Genomic DNA, 18,781 nt, shown 5'->3' with positions numbered 1-18,781 from the left:
GCGGCATAACATTCCTCAGACAACCATTAATGATCTCATTGATAGAATGCCAAGGTGTGTAAGTGCATTTGTGCATGGCGCTCACTCTCGATACTGAATAAAATCAGGATGTTTGGAGTATTTTGTTTCCATTTTTTTTTTTAGCATTTGCATATCATGAACATGCCTATCGATCCTGTGATTTCCACAAATCCAAAACTTTTCCTTCTTGGTGTTACAATTTCAATGTTGAGGAGTGTAATATAGACTAGTATTATCATTGGAAATAATTGTAACAGAATTGTTGGGTGAGAAAATTTATTTTTATAGCAACAGGGAAGTTAATGAAGAAGAAAAAAAGTTACAAAAAAAATGTTTATGGTGTGAATATAGGAAAAAGCGATTCTCTACATGGTTTTTCTTGTTTATTTTTTATCCCGTTCAAGTTTCACGCTAAATAACCCATTAGATTAATTCTTCAGGTTATTACGGTCGTGTAGATACCTAATATGTGTAGTTTTTTTGTTTTTATTTAGTGTAGGGGCAATAAAATGTATTTTATGCAAAATAATGACTTTTTTTGTTACTTTTTTTTTTTTAATCCCATCAAAGGATAACTTTATTTATAACTTTATTTTTTACTTGTAATGTATTAGCATACTCCTGTACGCTAATACATTACACTATGTCACTATGACACAGGCTGCTAAACGGGCAGCACATAGTGTGCCCGAACAGCAGGCAAACTGAACAGACAGCCCTGGGGTCCTTTGTAGGTCCCCAGGGCTGACTGCAGAGGGATTCCCTGGTGTTTGTTCGCATCACCGGAATCCCTGTGATGCGATCAAAGAGGGGAATTCCCTTTGATCACGCCGTGGTCACGGACCGCGGCAATCAAAGGGTTAAACAGCTGGGGTCCAAATGTTTTCTGACCCAAGCTGTGTTCAGGAGGCTGCTCTAAGATCAGGAGCGGTTAGTTACAGCTCCTGCTTAAAGGATGAGCACTCACACGAGCGATCATCAGCCTGATCTACGACGACGCCAAAAGCACTAAGCACCTGCACCGCCTGACGTTGTAATGTCCCCAAAAACATTACTAGAAAAATAATGTGTTGTACTTGTATTTGATGACCTTTTCCCAACTATTAGGTACTGTCACTTTAAAAAAAGTAAATGTGAATTTGCAATGCACTGTTTTACAGCTTATGCAGGAGTGTCGGATACGGGGGAAGTTCCATAAGGTGGGAGGGGCTTAGGAGATAAAGGAGGGTCCTGAGGCAGTTAGAGAAGGCAGTTGCTGAGGAGAGTTGAAGAGAGTGAGCAGTTGAGGTAACAGCAAAGTGGAGTTGCTCCTGGGTTTTATCCATCAGAGATCCAGAGACAGGCTGCCTACAACATCAGGCTATAGAAAAGCTTGCAGAAAGAAAATGAGCAAGCTGAAGAGAAATGGTACTTAGAACAGAGAAACCAGAAGCCATTTTGGGATTTTGAACACCGCCACCATATATGTTGGTGAGTCTCATCCGTCATTATACTAGCCCTGACTACCCGTGATAGAGGAAGAAGTAGTACAGGCCATTACAGAGATTGGCAGAGATTGGACAGATACTGGATTGTCCCGCATACTATGGGGTCAGCTATGCCCTAGAATTGCCACGGGTAGTATCAGAAGAGGAGCAGAGAGGGAGGGTCGCCCACTCCTGCGGATTAGATGAGAAGCAGAAAGCTTCGGGGGCTGCATTGTATTGGAAGGATTGCGTTTTTACTATAAGGAATTGTGCCTCCATTTTATGTCGAATATTGTAACCGCCATGTTTGAAACTGAAGTAAATCGTGCTGCGAGCTAGCCTGTTCAACTACCACCTCAGCCTCCTGTCTTATGCTGTAACAAATGTAACCATCAAGCATATTGTGCCCAGTAAAATCTACTGTGAAAGTTTATTGAACCCTGTCTCTTGGAACATCTTTATTTCGGGGTACACCACATAACATCCCAGGGTACAGAGAACAGTGTATCCCGTAAGTACCACTTTTATTTCACTGGTTCCGCGGCCCGAGGAGCGGGAGAGAGAAAGGGCGCCGCCGTGACCAAAGGGTGCCAAAACCAACGTCCGCTTAGAGAGCCCCTCCCTCCGTGACTCGGCGCCCGCGGTTTACCACAACGTCAAAAGACAGTGGGCGGTCAGGAAGGAGTTAAGGCCACAAGAAAGGGCATTCACCCATCTATCAGCACCTGTTTAAGAAGAGGAGTATCAGACTTCTCCCGGATCAAAAAGGAATGGACAGAGAGAATAGGTGGAAAAGTGGGGACACAGGGTCAGGTCTAGCGGCAATATGATGCTGGAACCACCCAATAACCCCAAACAGCCAGGAAACGTAGTACCAGATAGGTCAGGCATAAAAGTTTTATCTTGGGGACTAAATCATGGGACCATAAGAAGATCCACTAGCAACAGAGTGTTCCCATAGTTTACAGGTCTTGTGAAACTAGTCCAGGAGTAGTGACAAAAAAAACAAAACACTGCCTTGTGATTGGAGTTAAACACACTTCGCCTAGATGTAGCTTGTAAGGGTATGTTCACACGCACTATTTACGGACGTAATTCAGGCGTTTTACGCCTGGAATGACAACCAAAAATACTGCTTGAAAACGTCGGCAAACATCTGCCCATTCATTTGAATGTGTTTTACGATGTTCTGTGCAGACGGTGATTTTTTTTCCGTGCCGCTGTGAAAAGACGGCGCGTAAAAAAAAAAAAAGACGCCCGCGTCAAAGAAGTGCATGTCAGTTCTTGGGACGTAATTGGAGCAGTTTTTCATCGAAAAACAGCTCCAATTACGTCCATAATGGACGCTGCGAAAAACGCCTGCACATGCCATTACGTCTGAATTTCCAGAGCGGTTTTCGCCTGAAAACCGCTCCGTAATTTCAGGCGTATCGGACGTGTACGTGTGAACATACCCTTAGTGTTCGAAATGAAACACGTAAGCACCACCAGCAAAGCTAGCATGCACACATCGACATGGTCTGGAAAAACAGAAATTTAGGCAAAATGTAAATTTCACCACATTTATGCATCCAAACCAAGAAACGCATAGCTCTGAATATCTTCAACCATCCTCCACTGTAATTGGAGATAATTGAGGGAAAAGAGGTGGAGTTGTGAGATCAGGATGCATAGATAAGCGGTACTCTTGTGCTTGCCACTTAAATGCATAATGGTTTTAAATGTGGAAGCTGGTAATATTGAATGCCACAGTTTTCGATAGATTCACTTTAAAGTGACTGAGAAGGCCAACCCTATAAAACTCCAGAAATATAGAAGGCAAAGTAATATGTGGGGGAAGGGACACAAAGCAAAAGGTCTTCAGCATAGATAGCCAACTTGTGGCAGAGTCTGCCCCACCTCGTCACCCAGAATATCAGGATTACTATGTAAAGCCATAGTCAGGTGTTCCATGGTGAGGATGTACAATAGGACAGCCCTGACGTGTCCCATTATTAATGCAGAATGGGTGAGAGAATAAGATTTGCCCTAACCCATGTTGTGGGGGAGGTATAAAGCTCCATATCTACAAAGCGTGGACCCAACCTAATTTGCTGCAGTGAAGCAGCCCAGTGACCCTATCAAATGCCTTTTTGGCATCAAAAGATAGGAGAAATAGTGGTACACAGCTGTGCTTATAATGGGATACCTCGAATATGGTGCGTAGGGAGTTGTCCTGAGCCTCACGGCCAGATTCCATTTGATCTCTATTAACATCCGTATTTGAGTGGTCAAAAGTTTAAAGTACATCTTCACGCTATGAAAAGAAAAGAGAAAAAAAAACAGAAAAAAAACAAAAAGCGCACATCGTGCATGAACCTGTAGGAATACGGGGAGGAAAAAAGGTGGTCAGTTATGCTGACCTGGTTGTGTTATGCTAGGAGCATAAAATCCAAGAATACTTGTCCAAGTATCACTTGTAGGGTAGTTGCAGCCCAGTTTCCGATCCGGAGATGTGGAGGCGATCTCCGCTGTATATATCAAGAAGATAAGGGGTGAAAAGGGACGGAAAATCCAAGGGTGCAGCTATGTTGGAAACAATTTTTATTGTACATAGAACAGCACTATATGTGTTTCGAAGCCGTACCGGCCCCTTCGTCAGGTCAAGTACAAGTAAATTGAAACAGATAGGGACTATATATTGGCCAAGTTTTCTCTGTTTCAATAAAAATTGTTTCCAACATAGCTGCGCCCTTGGATTTTCCGTCCCTTATCTTCTGGATAAAGTACATCTTGATATTACAATTTATTAAAGAAAAATAGGGTGATAACTGAAGGAGGTAGAATCCTTGTTATGTTATGGTGGTTCTGCCCAATGCGTCTTCAAAGTTTGCTTAGGAAAAGGACATGAAGGGGCGAGTTGAGATTTAAATAATTCACAGAATCGGGTAGTGAAACGATCAGGGCCTGGGCACTACCAATAAAGGAAGCCTGTCACATCAAGTATGCTATCCAATCTGCAGGAATTATATTGTAAAGCAGGAGGAACGGAGCAGATTCACTTTAAGAGAGGTGACTACGCCAACTGTCTCCACAGTAAATTGTGAAGAATCTGGGATATTAGCGGGAAGGCAAACAAAAAAAAATTACTACATAAGTCAGTTAGACAGACTACAATTAGATTTTATTTGCTTTTATTTTTAAACGACGGAACGTTTTGCAAAACAACACCTTAAATGAGAGAGAGCTGCACATATAGTCATCGAGAAGACTGATGCTAGCTGCACTGGATAAAAGGAACATAAAATTAAAGGACTGATAAGGCAGGTTACTGCGAAAGCTTGAGAAAAAGACAAGTCCAACGTTTTACAGACCTAGAGGTTTCATCAAGATGATGAAAAAATAAGGGGATTGTAGACAATTCTTCTCTGTATAAATTTGGACTCTACATCTTCGAGGAGTTATTTATGCCTTTTTAAATTCTGATATTTTTTCATTACATAATCTAAAACCTTGGACTTCTTTCCTATATTGATGATGAAGCCGCCTTTCCTCCACACATAAATGGCGACTACTGGTCTGTTGTACAGTTCTTAAAATGAATAAATCTTGTGCCATTTCTATATATTGGCCTTCCAAATATTTATACAGATTACAGCTCATCCAAAAGATCTGTATCCCATGGATCCCAACGATGGAGGAAATTCATGCCTACTGAGGAATAAATATATACTGCTGTATTTTCCTGTGGTAGTAGAAAGGTTTTTGCCCCACGTTGAACAAGCCTTAGGCACACGGCCGTAGCCCTGTGCACAATCCGTGATTACGGCACGGAAGGCCACGGAGTGTCATCCGCAGGCCATCCGCAATTCACGAACCCTGCACACAGAAGATATGCATTTATTTCAATGGGGCCGGACCGCAATTGGACAGTAAAATGACTTGTCCTGAGTTTTTGAGGTCTGCAATTGCAGCCCCCACACAGTCCGTGTAAACCACGGTCATGTGCATGGGCCCATAGAAATTAATGGGTCTGCAATTTATGCACATTTTTTGTGTACGCAAATACACGTTTGTGTGCATGAGGCCTAATATTTCCAGTCTTTTTCTAGAAGAGCTCCTATTCTATTAATTAGTCTAGTTGCCAGCCATTAAACCCTCTCCGACTTTAGTAAACCCTACAGTAGGGCTGGGCGATCAAATTAATTTGTCCTCAAGGACTCACGATTCTGTTTTTTTAACAGAATCCTAGAATCGATTTAGTGGCGCCGTCGCGCCGTGCTGCAGAGGGCAGTTTCACTTCGCTGCCTCGTCACTTCCTGATCCGCCCCGTTCTCTGCTAGGAGTTGTGAAGTTACATAAAATTATAATAATGTTAAAGTTGTTTACATAAAGAAAATGTATTCAAGTCTCTTGGTATTACTGTTAAATAAACAGAAGAAAAAATAAAGTAAAAAAAACTAGATTCAAATCGAAAAATCGCCCAAAGTGTTGAAAAAAAAAAAATCTATATTTTATAATTTAGCAAAATTGCCCAGCCCTACCGTGTGGAGCCTAAAACTGTGCACCATATTCAAGGTAAGTAACACAAGGGGGCAGCGTTGTATTTTAATCACAGGTTTTTTCACTTCTCTTTATGCACCCCAACATTTTGATGACTTACAGCTCCTGGTTTTCAAGCCATTGCTGGCCTCCCCAATAGTCATGCGGACCAACTCCCCATTTTCTTCTTTGTAAATTGTAAGTTCTCCCAAGAGAGTTTGGAAAACTACAGGCAAATCATCATCCCGCACCTGTAAAAAGCAGAAAGAAAGTGAATCACTAAAAGTTAGAGGAAATTCAGAATAGAATTGGAACCATTGATACAGTAGCACAAGTATTGTTTCAGATTTAAGTCACATAAATATGTCCCTGGTTGTGACTCCTTCAGAAGGGGAACAAATTGGGTGGTCGGAGGTCATGGATTCTCATTGATAACATTTTCAAAGCGAGAAGTCAAAATAACATTTTATGCCGGACTTCCCTTGAATTTTAACTATGTTTATTAGGTCTGGAGTGACTTTGTTCAGTCTAACTCCACCTAAAATATGTGCCACAGTCCAATGGTAGTTACATGTCATTTTCTTTTAATGAATCACCGGTTATAACTACTGTAATTGCAGCACAGAGTTGACAGCACACGCATTGCACAAACTAGGACTGGGACCCCACCAAACTAAACAGTGAGGATCTGAGGTGACAGACACCAACTTATCTGGCTGGTATAGGTCTTATTGAGAAGCCATAAAATTAGAATCTGGGTACAAAGGAGGTGATCAGTCCATAGTTCCAAAAGCAGCATGAACTCATACAGATGCCACGTTCAAAGGGTATTCCCATCATAGACATTTATGGCATAGCTATAGCACCCATCTCGCATTGGCTATTATGGCATCCGATATATATATATTTTTTTTACTGGATGCCTCTGGATAGAATAGCTTAGTAGACTATGCTAGTCTATCCAGTAAAAACACGGTATTACCGAACACTCTTTTGGCCTCCATTGGTATAATGGGAGCTTATGGCTACATTTGACTATACGCCAGGGATCCCAGTTGCTGTATACTTAATGACGTGACCAACAGGTCTGACAACCATGTCATGAAAGTCCATAGTCAAAAACAGACCTAACTTTCTTAAAAAGCTATACTCAGCAGCTCCCAAATAAAACAATAGTATTAGAAACTCTTCCTTTACAAGTGGCTTCTGATAAGATGTTGCAGCAAAACCAAATTGTACTTGCTGCTTCACCATCAGCAGATTACAGGCACATTTTATTCCAGCCTGCATTCTGTGAATGGAAAGAGCAGAGATGCTATCATAATGCCGGTCAATACATCACAACCACCAATGTGACGACTTAATACTGCAAATAGTGCCTGTAGCCTTCTTATGGATCCAGGAGACCGGGCAGGAGTGTGCGTCCCCTGTAGGGATGATGTGCGAGATTAGGATAATAATTCTTTCAGGTGGAATATTACATGGGTGAAAAAGCATGGACTAAAGTACTGTACAAAAAGCTGGACTGCTAAGCAAATGCGGTCACAAGGAAGATCAAGAGAAAAACCTAGCTAAATATAACCAACAAGTACCAGATGAGATTTCAGGATGTTGAGGTTTAACAGCGGTGTATACGATCAGAAAACAATGAAGAATACAATGCCATGATCTATAAGGACATATCCATAGTGACCACCAGGACCAGGAGTGGAAGCTCTGGTGGAGCACTCGGAAAATAATTAGCAGTGAGGGAATTCAGGAAGATAAAGCATTTTTTCATGCTATAACCCATGTTTCCTAGTCATGATGAACAAGTTATAAGATGGTCACAAGCATAAAAGTATTGATAACTATTGTTTGAACAACTATGGACATGCAACGCATTCGGAAAGTATTCAGAACCTTTCACTTTTTTCACATTGTTATGTTGAGGCCTAGTGCTAAATAAAAAAAAAATTCAAGTTTTTCTCCATCATTTTGCACTCAATAGCCCATAATAACAAAGTGAATATGGCCAAAGAGGACCATATTCAGTCGTTCACCTCCTCACATATTAGCAGTTGGCGGAACCACTGCAACCCCAATGTAGTTGGAAGTAGTTATATTATTTAAGGTGTCATAAAAATTTGGTAGCGAGCTATGCGGTCTTTGTAACCCCCATTTATTTCTATGGGAGTTACGGAAACAGCTGAGCGGTCATGCAATGATTCACCGCCAGGATGTGGCGGCCGGTTCACCAGGCCTGGTGGGGGTCCGTTTGGGAGATAGGTGTGTGCCCCAGAGGTGGGACCCACAGTTATTAGACGTTTATAGCATATTCTGTGGATTTGCCATAAATGTCTGTCATGAGACATCCCCTTTAATGAGTGTAAAAGTAAGTTCTCTATAAATCTCAGTAACCGCCAAGCTGACAATAATTTACTAGTTCAGCTTTCTGGATTTTGCCCTTTTCTGTAAAACATGACACCCACAGTAGACATAGTTATGCAGTTACATAGTAAAAAAAATAAAATCATACGTCCACAGGGCTCCAGATGTTGGCTCTATTGATCACAAATGCGCTGCGTCTAGTGTAAATGCTTCCTTTATTTTACATGTAATAATGTTCATTTTTCCTTTGGCGACCAAAAAATAGCATTTAGCTCCTAAATAGACTTGCAGGATAAAGACACCCAAGTCATTTTCTTTTTAGCCTAGAGCACTGCGTAGATCTGGTACAGTCTATTATCCTGCTATGTTTATCCAGAGGAAGGCAAAACAACCACTAGGGGTATGGAGACCCTGGATCAGTAATCTTCGTATATGATCATACATGGCAGATATGCTGTGGATTTTCTGTCCGGAAAATCTGCAGCATATGACAGTAGCTGCAAAGTGGATGACATTTAAGAAATCTCATCCACACGTTGCGGAAAGATATCCGTACAGATATGGACACACGATGCAGATTTTAAATCCACAGCATGTCAATTCCTTGAGGATTTTCACAGAGGATTTTGTGGCTTTCACCGAGAGGTGAAATCCACAATGAAAAACATGCGGATTGTGTTGCAAAATCCACAATAATTTTTTTCCGTCCCGTGTGGACGTATCCTTACAGAAACTCTAAAAAAAAATTCTTTAAAGACAGATACCTTTTAATTCAAACGAATCAACCCTTACAACATGGAGAAGGGAGCTCCATAGTTAAAAAAAAAAAAAAAACACAACTTTAACCCCTTAGTGACCACCAATACGCCTTTTCACGTTCGTCACTAAGGGGCCTTAGGCTAGGCTGACGCCTTTTCACGTCAGCCTAGTCTAAGTCCTGCACGGGTCTCCCGTGCAGGCAGGAGCCGGGGCTCTGCTGTCTGATGACAGCTGAGCTCCTGCTCCAACGCCCGCGATCGAAGTTTACTTCGATCGTGGCCGTTTAACCCGTTAAATGCCGCCAATAGCGACCGCGGCATTTAACTTTGTTTACAGAGGGAGTGCGCTCCCTCTGTCACCCATCGGCGGCCCGCGAATGCAATCGCAGGTCTCCGATGGGGTGTCATGGCAGCCGGGTGCCTGATAAAAGCCCCCAGGTCTGCCCTGGACATATGCCTGTTAGGACGTGCCGGAGGCACGTCCTAACAGATTGCCTGTCAGATTTACACTGACAGGCAATAATGCTCTGGCATACGAAGTATACCAAAGCATTATAGCAGCGATCGGAAGATCGCACAGTAAAGTCCCCTAGTGGGACTAATGAAATAAGTCATCAAAGTGAAATAAAGATTATTAATAAAAAGTACAGTAAAAAAATAAATAAAACCATTTTTTCCATAAAAAGTGGTTTTATTTAGTAAAAGTGTAAAAAATAAAAAAAAAAAGTACACATATATAGTATCGCCGCGACCGTAATGACTCCATTAATAAAGTTAATATGTCATTTAAACCGCAAGGTGAACACCGTAAAAAAAAAAAAACGCAAAAAAACCATGGCGAAATTGCAATTTTTTCCCATTGCCCCCAAAAAAAGTCATAATAAAAATGAATCAATAAAGTCCCATGTACCCCAAAACAGCACCAATCAAAACTACGTCTCGTCCCGCAGAAAACAAGCCCAAAAAATCACTACATTGATGGAAAAATAAAAAAATTACGGCTCTTGGAAAGTGACGATGAAAACAAATAATTTTAGTTCAAAAGTGTTTTTATTGTGCAAAAGTCGTAAAACATAAAAAAAACTCTACATATGTGGTATCGCCGTGATCGTACCGACCCATAGAATAAAGGTAATGTGTTATTTACATCGCATGGTGAACGGCGTCAATTTAAAAACGCATAGCACAATGGCAGAATTTCAGGTTTTTGTTATAATCCCCCCCCAAAAAGGTTAATAAAAGTTAATATAAAAATTATATGTACCCAAAAATGGTGCTATTAAAAAGCACAACTAATCCCGCAAAAAACAAGTCCTCAAACAGCTATGTAGACAAAAAAATAAAAACGTTATAGCTCTTTGAATGAGACTATAGAAAAACGAATAAAATAGCTTGGTCATTAAAGAGGCTCTGTCACCAGATTTTGCAGCCCCTATCTGCTATTGCAGCAGATCGGCGCTGCAATGTAGATTACAGTAACGTTTTTATTTTTTAAAAACGAGCATTTTTGGCCAAGTTATGACCATTTTTGTATTTATGCAAATGAGGCTTGCTAAAGTCCAACTGGGCGTGTTTAAAGTAAAAGTCCAAGTGGGCGTGTATTATGTGCGTACATCGGGGCGTGTTTACTACTTTTACTAGCTGGGCGTTCTGATGAGAAGTATCATCCACTTCTCTTCACAACGCCCAGCTTCTGGCAGTGCACAGACACAGCGTGTTCTCGAGAGATCACGCTGTGACGTCACTCACTTCCTGCCCCAGGTCCTGCATCGTGTCGGCCACATCGGCACCAGAGGCTACAGTTGATTCTGCAGCAGCATCAGCGTTTGCAGGTAAGTAGCTACATCGACTTACCTGCAAACGCTGATGCTGCTGCAGAATCACCTGTAGCCTCTGGTGCCGATGTGTCCTCGCTCGTCCGACACGATGCAGGACCTGGGGCAGGAAGTGAGTGACGTCACAGCGTGATCTCTCGAGAACACGCTGTGTCTGCACTGCCAGAAGCTGGGCGTTCTGAAGAGAAGTGGATGATACTTCTCGTCAGAACGCCCAGCTAGTAAAAGAAGTAAAAACGCCCCGATGTACGCACATAATACACGCCCACTTGGACTTTTACTTTAAACACGTCCACTTGGACTTTTGCAAGCCTTATTGGAAATAAATACAAAAATGGTCATAACTTGGCCAAAAATGCTAGTTTTTTTTAAAATAAAAACGTTACTGTTATCTACATTGCAGCGCCGATCTGCTGCAATAGCAGATAGGGGTTGCAAAATCTGGTGACAGAGCCTCTTTAAGGCCTAAAATGGGCTGGTCACTAAGGGGTTAAAAAAAATAATTTAATTATTCCATGCCTTTTAGTAAAAGCATAGATATGAAAAGAGGATCGTTGCCCTTAAATCTACTCGATCTTACCAAAATGTAATCAGTCTGGTACGTGGAAAGCATCAACACGGAGACATTGTGCTCCGCCAGTGGAGCAATGACAGACTTGGCAATCTTTGTAACTCCTCCAGTCTGGATTCCGTTGGACAACACATTCAGGACTCTCCAAGTGTTCTCTGCCACATGTAGAAAATCTGACTGCGGTAACTCTGCCAAATAACAGATCTACATTAGACACATATAAAATATAATGACTCTATAAAGATAAGCCCAGCTTTATTGAGGGAGAAGCAAATACACATATTCCTGGAAACAATCCTAAATTGAAACAAGGAATTTATCTGCAATCCTGTGGTTCTGTAAGCAATAACAAAAATCTCAACATGCATTTAGCAGGGTCCAGGTCCAACAGGGAGGATAGATAGGTTTCCTTTATACCGTTCCAATACGAGCTCAGGAGGAAGCGTATATGAAACGTGCCACAACAGGACCTTAGGCCATGATCACACACAGTTTTGATGCAGTTTTTGGCTCCGTTTTTTGAGCCAATGCCAGAAGTGGATTCAAAAGGAACGTAAGGTATAAAGAAAAGACTGATGCTTCTCCTTTCTTTTGTATTGACTCCTATGTTTGGCAAAAAAACCTGATCTGAAAACTGCCTCAAAACGGATCCTAGCTCTACAGTGCAGCCCGCTTCATTGCTGGCTCTCAACTTTTTCAGGGCTCTCAGCTGTTATTTCCACCACGATGAGTGCGACACTTTGTTAAGCATGACGGGCCTAATGTGTCTTCTCTCTCTATTGCGCACAGTGCAGAAAGGGACGGGCAGTGGGAGAGCCAATTGCTTAAGGGCCTGTTCACATCAGCGTCTGGTTCCGTTTGGGGTTTCCGTTCATCTATTCCGTCAGAGGAACAGATGAACAGAAAGACGAAAAACGATAGCTTTCGTTTGCATAACCATTGATTTCAATGGTAGTGTTTTAGTCAATTTCCGTTCCGTCAAGTTTCAGGTTTTCGTTTTTTTATGGAAACAATAGCATAGTCTATGAACGGAAACCCCAAACGGAACCAGACGATAATGTGAACAGGCCCTAACAGCCAGAGATAGGTCTGGTCTGAGATTTGTTAGAAGTGTGGGGAGGGGGGGCTAGCGGCTGTGGCTATATATACACATCTCAGTTTTGATAGCAATTTAATAGATTCAAATAGAAAAGCGATTAGTGCAGAACTGGATTTTTTTGTTATTTCTAAAAAAAAAATCTGGGGGGGGGGGGGTGTATTTTGTTAACATTTAGTGCCCTTTAAAAAAGGTGCGATCTCATCATTAACAACCCATTTCCGATTAGCGCCGCCAAGAGTCCTGCTTCAATTACCCAAACAGTTGACTGTGGGGCGAAGCCTCGGTCAGCTAGGCATTTTCCCTGTAGTGGGTGCTGTGGGAGAAATGTAGTATTACATGGTGGCCATTTAGATGAAGCTCTTACTGAGCCGCTTTTCATGCTGGCTCTTAGGCCTTATTCATACGAGCGTATTTCACATCAGTGTTACGCGCGTTAAAACAACGGCCGTCACACGGGCCTATGCAATTCAATGGGGCCATTCAGACGTGCTTTTCACGCAGCGTGTTAGCTGCGTGAAACTTACTGCATGTCCAATTCTTGTGCGTTTTTGCACATCACGCACCCATTAAATAATTTTTACTAATTTTCATAAAATCAATTAAGACAAAAAAAACAAACAAAAAAAATCCACACACACACAAATACCCCTTCCCTCCCCATATTGCGAAAAGGCTGTCAGATCTGAATATCATATAATTTAGAAAAATATCCATGAGACAGCCTACCAACATTAAGATATACATGTCGTTATGGTTTTCGCAGCATTTTTTTTCCACTGCGCTCAATGGCCGCGGGCAAAAAAAAACAGCAAAGAGTGCAGGCAGGTCAAAATCTGCCTCAAAATTCATGAAGGAATTCGGAGGCAGATTTTTCCACCAGCAAAAAATTCTGAACAGGGCCTTAGGGTGACTACTAAATAAATTGCATCACAAAGGCTATGTACACCTTCGAAAGAGTTTTTGTTTTGTTTTTTTTACAAAAAATGTCTATCAGTGTGTTGGGTGCAACTTTCTAACTAGTTTTTATTCAAAATAATTTTTACTTTGAGATACAGCTGCTTTACATCCTGTATACAGAGCAGCTGTATCATGAACGGAGACCTGGATCCGATAGGGGTCTCTGATCCACCTGTAATCGAAGACATCAATGTTTTATAAAAAAAAAACAAAAAAAAAAAAAAAAAAAACACACACCACACACACAAATTAGAGTTTGATCAAAAAGTACATTTTTTTTTCTCAGTAATGCAATTCAAACATTGAAACTCATATTATATAGATTTATTACACACAGTGATCTATTTCCAGCATTTTTCTTCTTTTAACCCCTTCAGGACACAGCCTGTTTTGGCCTTGTGGACGCAGATGATTATTTGTGGTAACTTGGGAATGCTTTTACCTTTCCAAGCGACTGAAATGGTTTTCTTGTGACATATTGTACTGTATGTGAGTGGAACAATTTGGTCGATAAATTCTGAATTTATTTGTGAAAAACCGCAAAATTGAGAACATTTGCAAAAATTAACAATTTTCTAAATTTTAATGTATCTGCTTGTAAGACAGATAATAATGCCACACAAACTAGTTACTAATTAACACTTCCCATATGTCTACTTTATGTTGGCATCGTTTTTTGAATATGCTTTTATTTTTATAGGATGTTACAAGGCTTAAAACTTAAGAAAATTTCCTAAGCCCATTTTTTTGTGGACCAGTTCAGTTTCAAAGTGGCTTTAAGGGCCTTATATATTATAAACCCCCTTAAGTCACCCAATTTTAAACACTGCACCCCTCAAAGTATTCAAAACAGCATTTAGAAAGTTTCTTAACCCTTTAGACGTTTCACAGGAAATAAAGCAAAGCAGAGGTGAAATTTATAAAATTTCATTTTTTTCTATAGAAAATCCATTTTTTTCTGTAACACTGAAGGTTTTAGCAGAGAAACGCAACTCAATATTTATTACCCAGATTCTGCCGTTTTAGAAAGATCCCACATGTGGCCCTAGTGTGGTAATGGACTGAAACACCGGCCTCAGAAGCAAAGGAGCACCTAGAAGATTTTGGACACTCCTTTTTTTTAGAATATATGTTGAAGAGGTCTTGTTAGGCCAAAATACCCCCAAAGAGGGTGGCAAACTACAGGGGTATAGTGAGCATTTTGACCCCACAGTTTTTTTGCTGAACTTAGTGGAATTAGACCGTGAAAACGAAAATCTAAATTTTTTCCAATAAAACGTAGAAATTATAAATTTTTACAAGGCATAAAGGAAAAAAAAAAAAAGGCACCGCAGCATTTGAAAAGCAATTTCTCCCAATTACGGCAATACCCCATATGTAGTAATAAACGGCTGTTCAGACACACGGTAGGGCTCAGAAGGGAAAGAGCAACATTTGGGTTTTGGAGCTCAAGTTTGCTGGATTGGTTTTCGGGTGTCATGTCGCATTTACAAAGCCCCTGAGGGACCAAAACAGTGGAAACCCCCCAAAGGTGACCCCATTTGGGAAACTACAGCCCTAAAATAATTTATCTAGGGGTATAGTGAGCACTTTCATCCTACATGTTTTTTGCTGATTTTAGTTGAGTAAGTGTATGTTCACACGCAGTAGCAAAATACGTCTGAAAATACAGAGCTGTTTTCAGGCAAAAACAGCTCCTGATTTTTAGACGTTTTTGTAGCAACTCACATTTTTCGTGCGTATTTTACGGATGTTATTGGAGCTGTTTTTCAATGGAGTCAATGAAAAACGGCTCCAAAAACGTCCCAAGAAGTGACATGCAGTTTTTCACGTGAGACTTTTTACGCGCCGTATTTTGACAGCAACGTGTAAAATTACACCTCGTGGGAACAGAACACCGTAAAACCCATTGAAAGCAATGGTCAGATGTATGTGGGCGTAATGGAGCAGTTTTTTCAGGCGTAAATCGGGGCGTAAAACGCCCGAATTACGTCTGAAAACAGTGCGTGTGAACATACCCTTACAATAAAAATACAGAAGTTTTCACTGCCTTTTTCTTTTACGGCGTTCACCGTGGGCTATAAATTACATTTACTTTATTCTGCGGGTCGATGCAATGCGATTACGGCGATACCATACGTATATAGCTTTTTTTAGGTTTTACGGTGTTTACACGATAAAAATCACGGTTTTAAAAATATATATTTTGTTTTTGTGTTGTCATATTCTAAGGCCTTATTTACACGAACGTGTTATACATCCGTGCGACGCGCGTGATTTGCACGGACCTATGTAAGTGAATGGGGCCGTTCAGACTGTCAGTGATTTTCACACAGCGTATGTGCGCTGCGTAAAACTCACGACAGGTCCTATACTTGCCCGTGTTTCGCGCAGCACGCACCCATTGAAATCAATGGATGCGTGCAAATCGTGCTCGGCACACGGAAGTACTTTCGGGTGCTGCGCGCGATTCGCGCAACAGTAGTAAAAAGAATGAATGCAAACAGAAAACCACCTTCCGCTTTTATGTTTGTAAACATAACAGTGTCATAATGATGCCGGCGGCGCGAAAATCATGCAGCCACGCACCATATATAGATGCCACACGCGCGCGCAAAACGGGCACATCCGTGTGAATAAGGCCTAAGAGTTATAACTTTTTTTATTTTTCCATCAAGAAAGCGGTGTGAGGGCTTGTTTTTTTGCGGAACAAACTACAGTTTTTATTGGTACCTTTTTTGTGTACATGCGACTTTTTGATCCCCATTTATAAAAAATTTTGGGAGCTGAAATGACGATAAATGGTGTTTCTGGTATAGTTTATTATTATTTATACGGAGTTCACCGTGCGGGATAAATATCATTATATTTTTATAGTTCAGGCCGTTACGGACGTGGCAATACAAATTATGCATCCTTTTTTTTCTCATAATAAAAGGACTTTATAAAGGGAAAAAGGGCGATTTTAAATTTTATTACTTGGAACTTTAACTTTTTTTATATTCGTACATTTTTTTTTTCCTTTTACTAGGGACTTGAAGATCCAACTGTTGGATCGTTGTTACAATACCCTGCAATACTTATGCAGGGTATTATACCTGTCAGTTCAGTTTGACACTGACAGGCAGAGTATTAGGTCCTGCTTCTGGCAGGACCTAATGGCCTTCCGTAGATGGCCGACCCGGTGCCGCGGGGTGCCTATGTAACTCTTTAAATGCGGCGGTGACCCCATCAAATATCTTCCCTCAGTACGAAGGCTGCTAGCAGCAGCCAGTAGTGGGAGATGCCGGACTGCGGGGAGCGCCTATGTGCTGTTAGGCGCACAAGTAGATTAACGGGCTGCAGGCACAAGAACTAGTGCTGTAACCCGTTAATCTACGTGGGCTGGTCGGGAAGGGGTTAATGTTGATGATTATGGCGAACAGTTAATAAAAACCCAAAATTTAGTCTCAGAAAATTAGAATATTATATAAGCCCAATTTCAACAATTATTTTTAATACCGAAATGTTGGGCTACTGAAAAGTATGTACAGTATATGCCCTCAATACTTGGTCAGGGCTTCGACTCTGCATGAATTACTGCATCAATGCGGCGTGGCATGGAGGCGATCAGCCTGTGGCACTGCTGAGGTATTATCAGTGCGGCGTGGCATGGAGGCGATCAGCCTGTGGCACTGCTGAGGTGTTATGGAAGCCCAGGTTGCTTTGATAGCGGCCTTCAGCTCGTCTGCATTGTTGGGTCTGGTCTCTCATCTTCCTCTTGACAATACCCAATAGATTCTCTATGGGGTTTAGGTCAGGCAAGTTTGCTGGCCAATCAAGCGCAGTGATACTGTGGTTATTAAACCAGGTATTGGTACTTTTGGCAGTGTGGGCAGGTGCCAAGTCCTGCTGGAAAATGCAATCCGCATCTCCATAAAGCTTGTCAGCAGAGGGAAGCATGAAGTCCTCGAAAATTTCCTGGTAGACGGCTGCGCTGACTTGGGCCACTGTGTTATGTCAAGTCCAAACACTGTTGCTCAGTGGTCTAAATTCTCGGAGACAATACATTTTGGGTTTTCATTAACTGTTTGCCATAATCATCAACATTGAAAGAAAAAAAAATGCTGGAAATAGATCACTCTGTGTGTAATGAATCTATATAATATAGGAGTTTCACTTTTTTTAAATGAATTGCTGAAATAAATTAACTTTTGGATGATACTCTAATTCATTGAGAAGGACTAGTATGTGTGTATATATATATATATATATATATATATAAAAAATTATTTTTTGAAGGCGTACGTAGCCTTTAAACAATGTGGCTCCCATTACAGCTCCTATGGAAGATGTCGTCTGGATTTCGAACAGTCCTGAAAATCAAATCTGACTAGCTATATAGCAACAATTGAGGTATCGATCGATCACAGAATAACTTGGAAAATTTGCCAAGTTATTGATTGTGGGAAATCTTGGCGACAACCTCTGTATTGATCAGTCAGATATGCCTCAATACAGCTAAACATATAAAGTGTTAATAATAATTGCTTCCCTTGGGGTCACACAAGCTTATTTTAGACAGTTTTTAAATATGTTGAACTAAACAGAATTACCTGCTCTAGATACTTTCTAACATAAGACAGCTGAGCAAGTCGGTAGTCGCTTTACTTAGATGTCAGCTGTCTTACCATGTCAAGATTGACGTCCCATTAGAGCAGTCTAAGAAACCAGAATAATTCTTCCCTACAAGCAGAACATGGAGGACAAATCCAGAAGAATATGATAAAAATAGAACAGAGAAAATAAAGGGAATTTATTAAGACTGGTGTTTCATACGCCACTCCTAATCTAAAGAGCGCTGGAGTAAGATGCGCCTAATTTATTAAGTGATCCGAGTCCCAAAAAGGGAAATATACGCCAGCTACGAGCTGGCATAGATTTCCGCTATAATAGACGCCAGTTTGTGGTGTAAATTATATTGAATTTGTCAAGCTGTGGATAGCCCCAACCACTTATGCTTAGCCACGCCAACTTTAAAAATACGATGAAGGGAAACGGCAAAAAGTCGTAAATTATTGCACAAATATGGCATGCACTGCAATTTGTGACGTTCAAATGCCATAATATTGGCATTTAACAGTTTATAAATTCCGCCAATTTTTTTGTGTGTGAAGTAAAACTTAACAGGTTGTACAAACCAC

General features: G+C 41.0%; 1 protein-coding gene across 1 annotated transcript in view; it reads right to left on the bottom strand.

The window, feature by feature from the left end:
* CASTOR1 (cytosolic arginine sensor for mTORC1 subunit 1) overlaps window positions 1–18,781 on the bottom strand; it is an 83,862-nt gene that overhangs the window by 58,746 nt on the left and 6,335 nt on the right. The window contains exons 3-4 of the mRNA XM_075853364.1: window positions 11,552–11,730; window positions 6,130–6,259 (exon numbers count right to left, since the gene is read on the bottom strand). Of these exons, the coding sequence (XP_075709479.1) occupies window positions 6,130–6,259; window positions 11,552–11,730 (309 nt within the window). The remainder of the gene's footprint in view (window positions 1–6,129; window positions 6,260–11,551; window positions 11,731–18,781) is intronic.

This window comes from Rhinoderma darwinii, chromosome 1, assembly GCF_050947455.1.
Source record: "Rhinoderma darwinii isolate aRhiDar2 chromosome 1, aRhiDar2.hap1, whole genome shotgun sequence".
In the NCBI taxonomy this organism is placed as follows: domain Eukaryota; kingdom Metazoa; phylum Chordata; class Amphibia; order Anura; family Rhinodermatidae; genus Rhinoderma; species Rhinoderma darwinii.
Note: the sequence above shows the minus strand (reverse complement) of the source record. Positions and strands in the feature narration are given on the sequence as shown.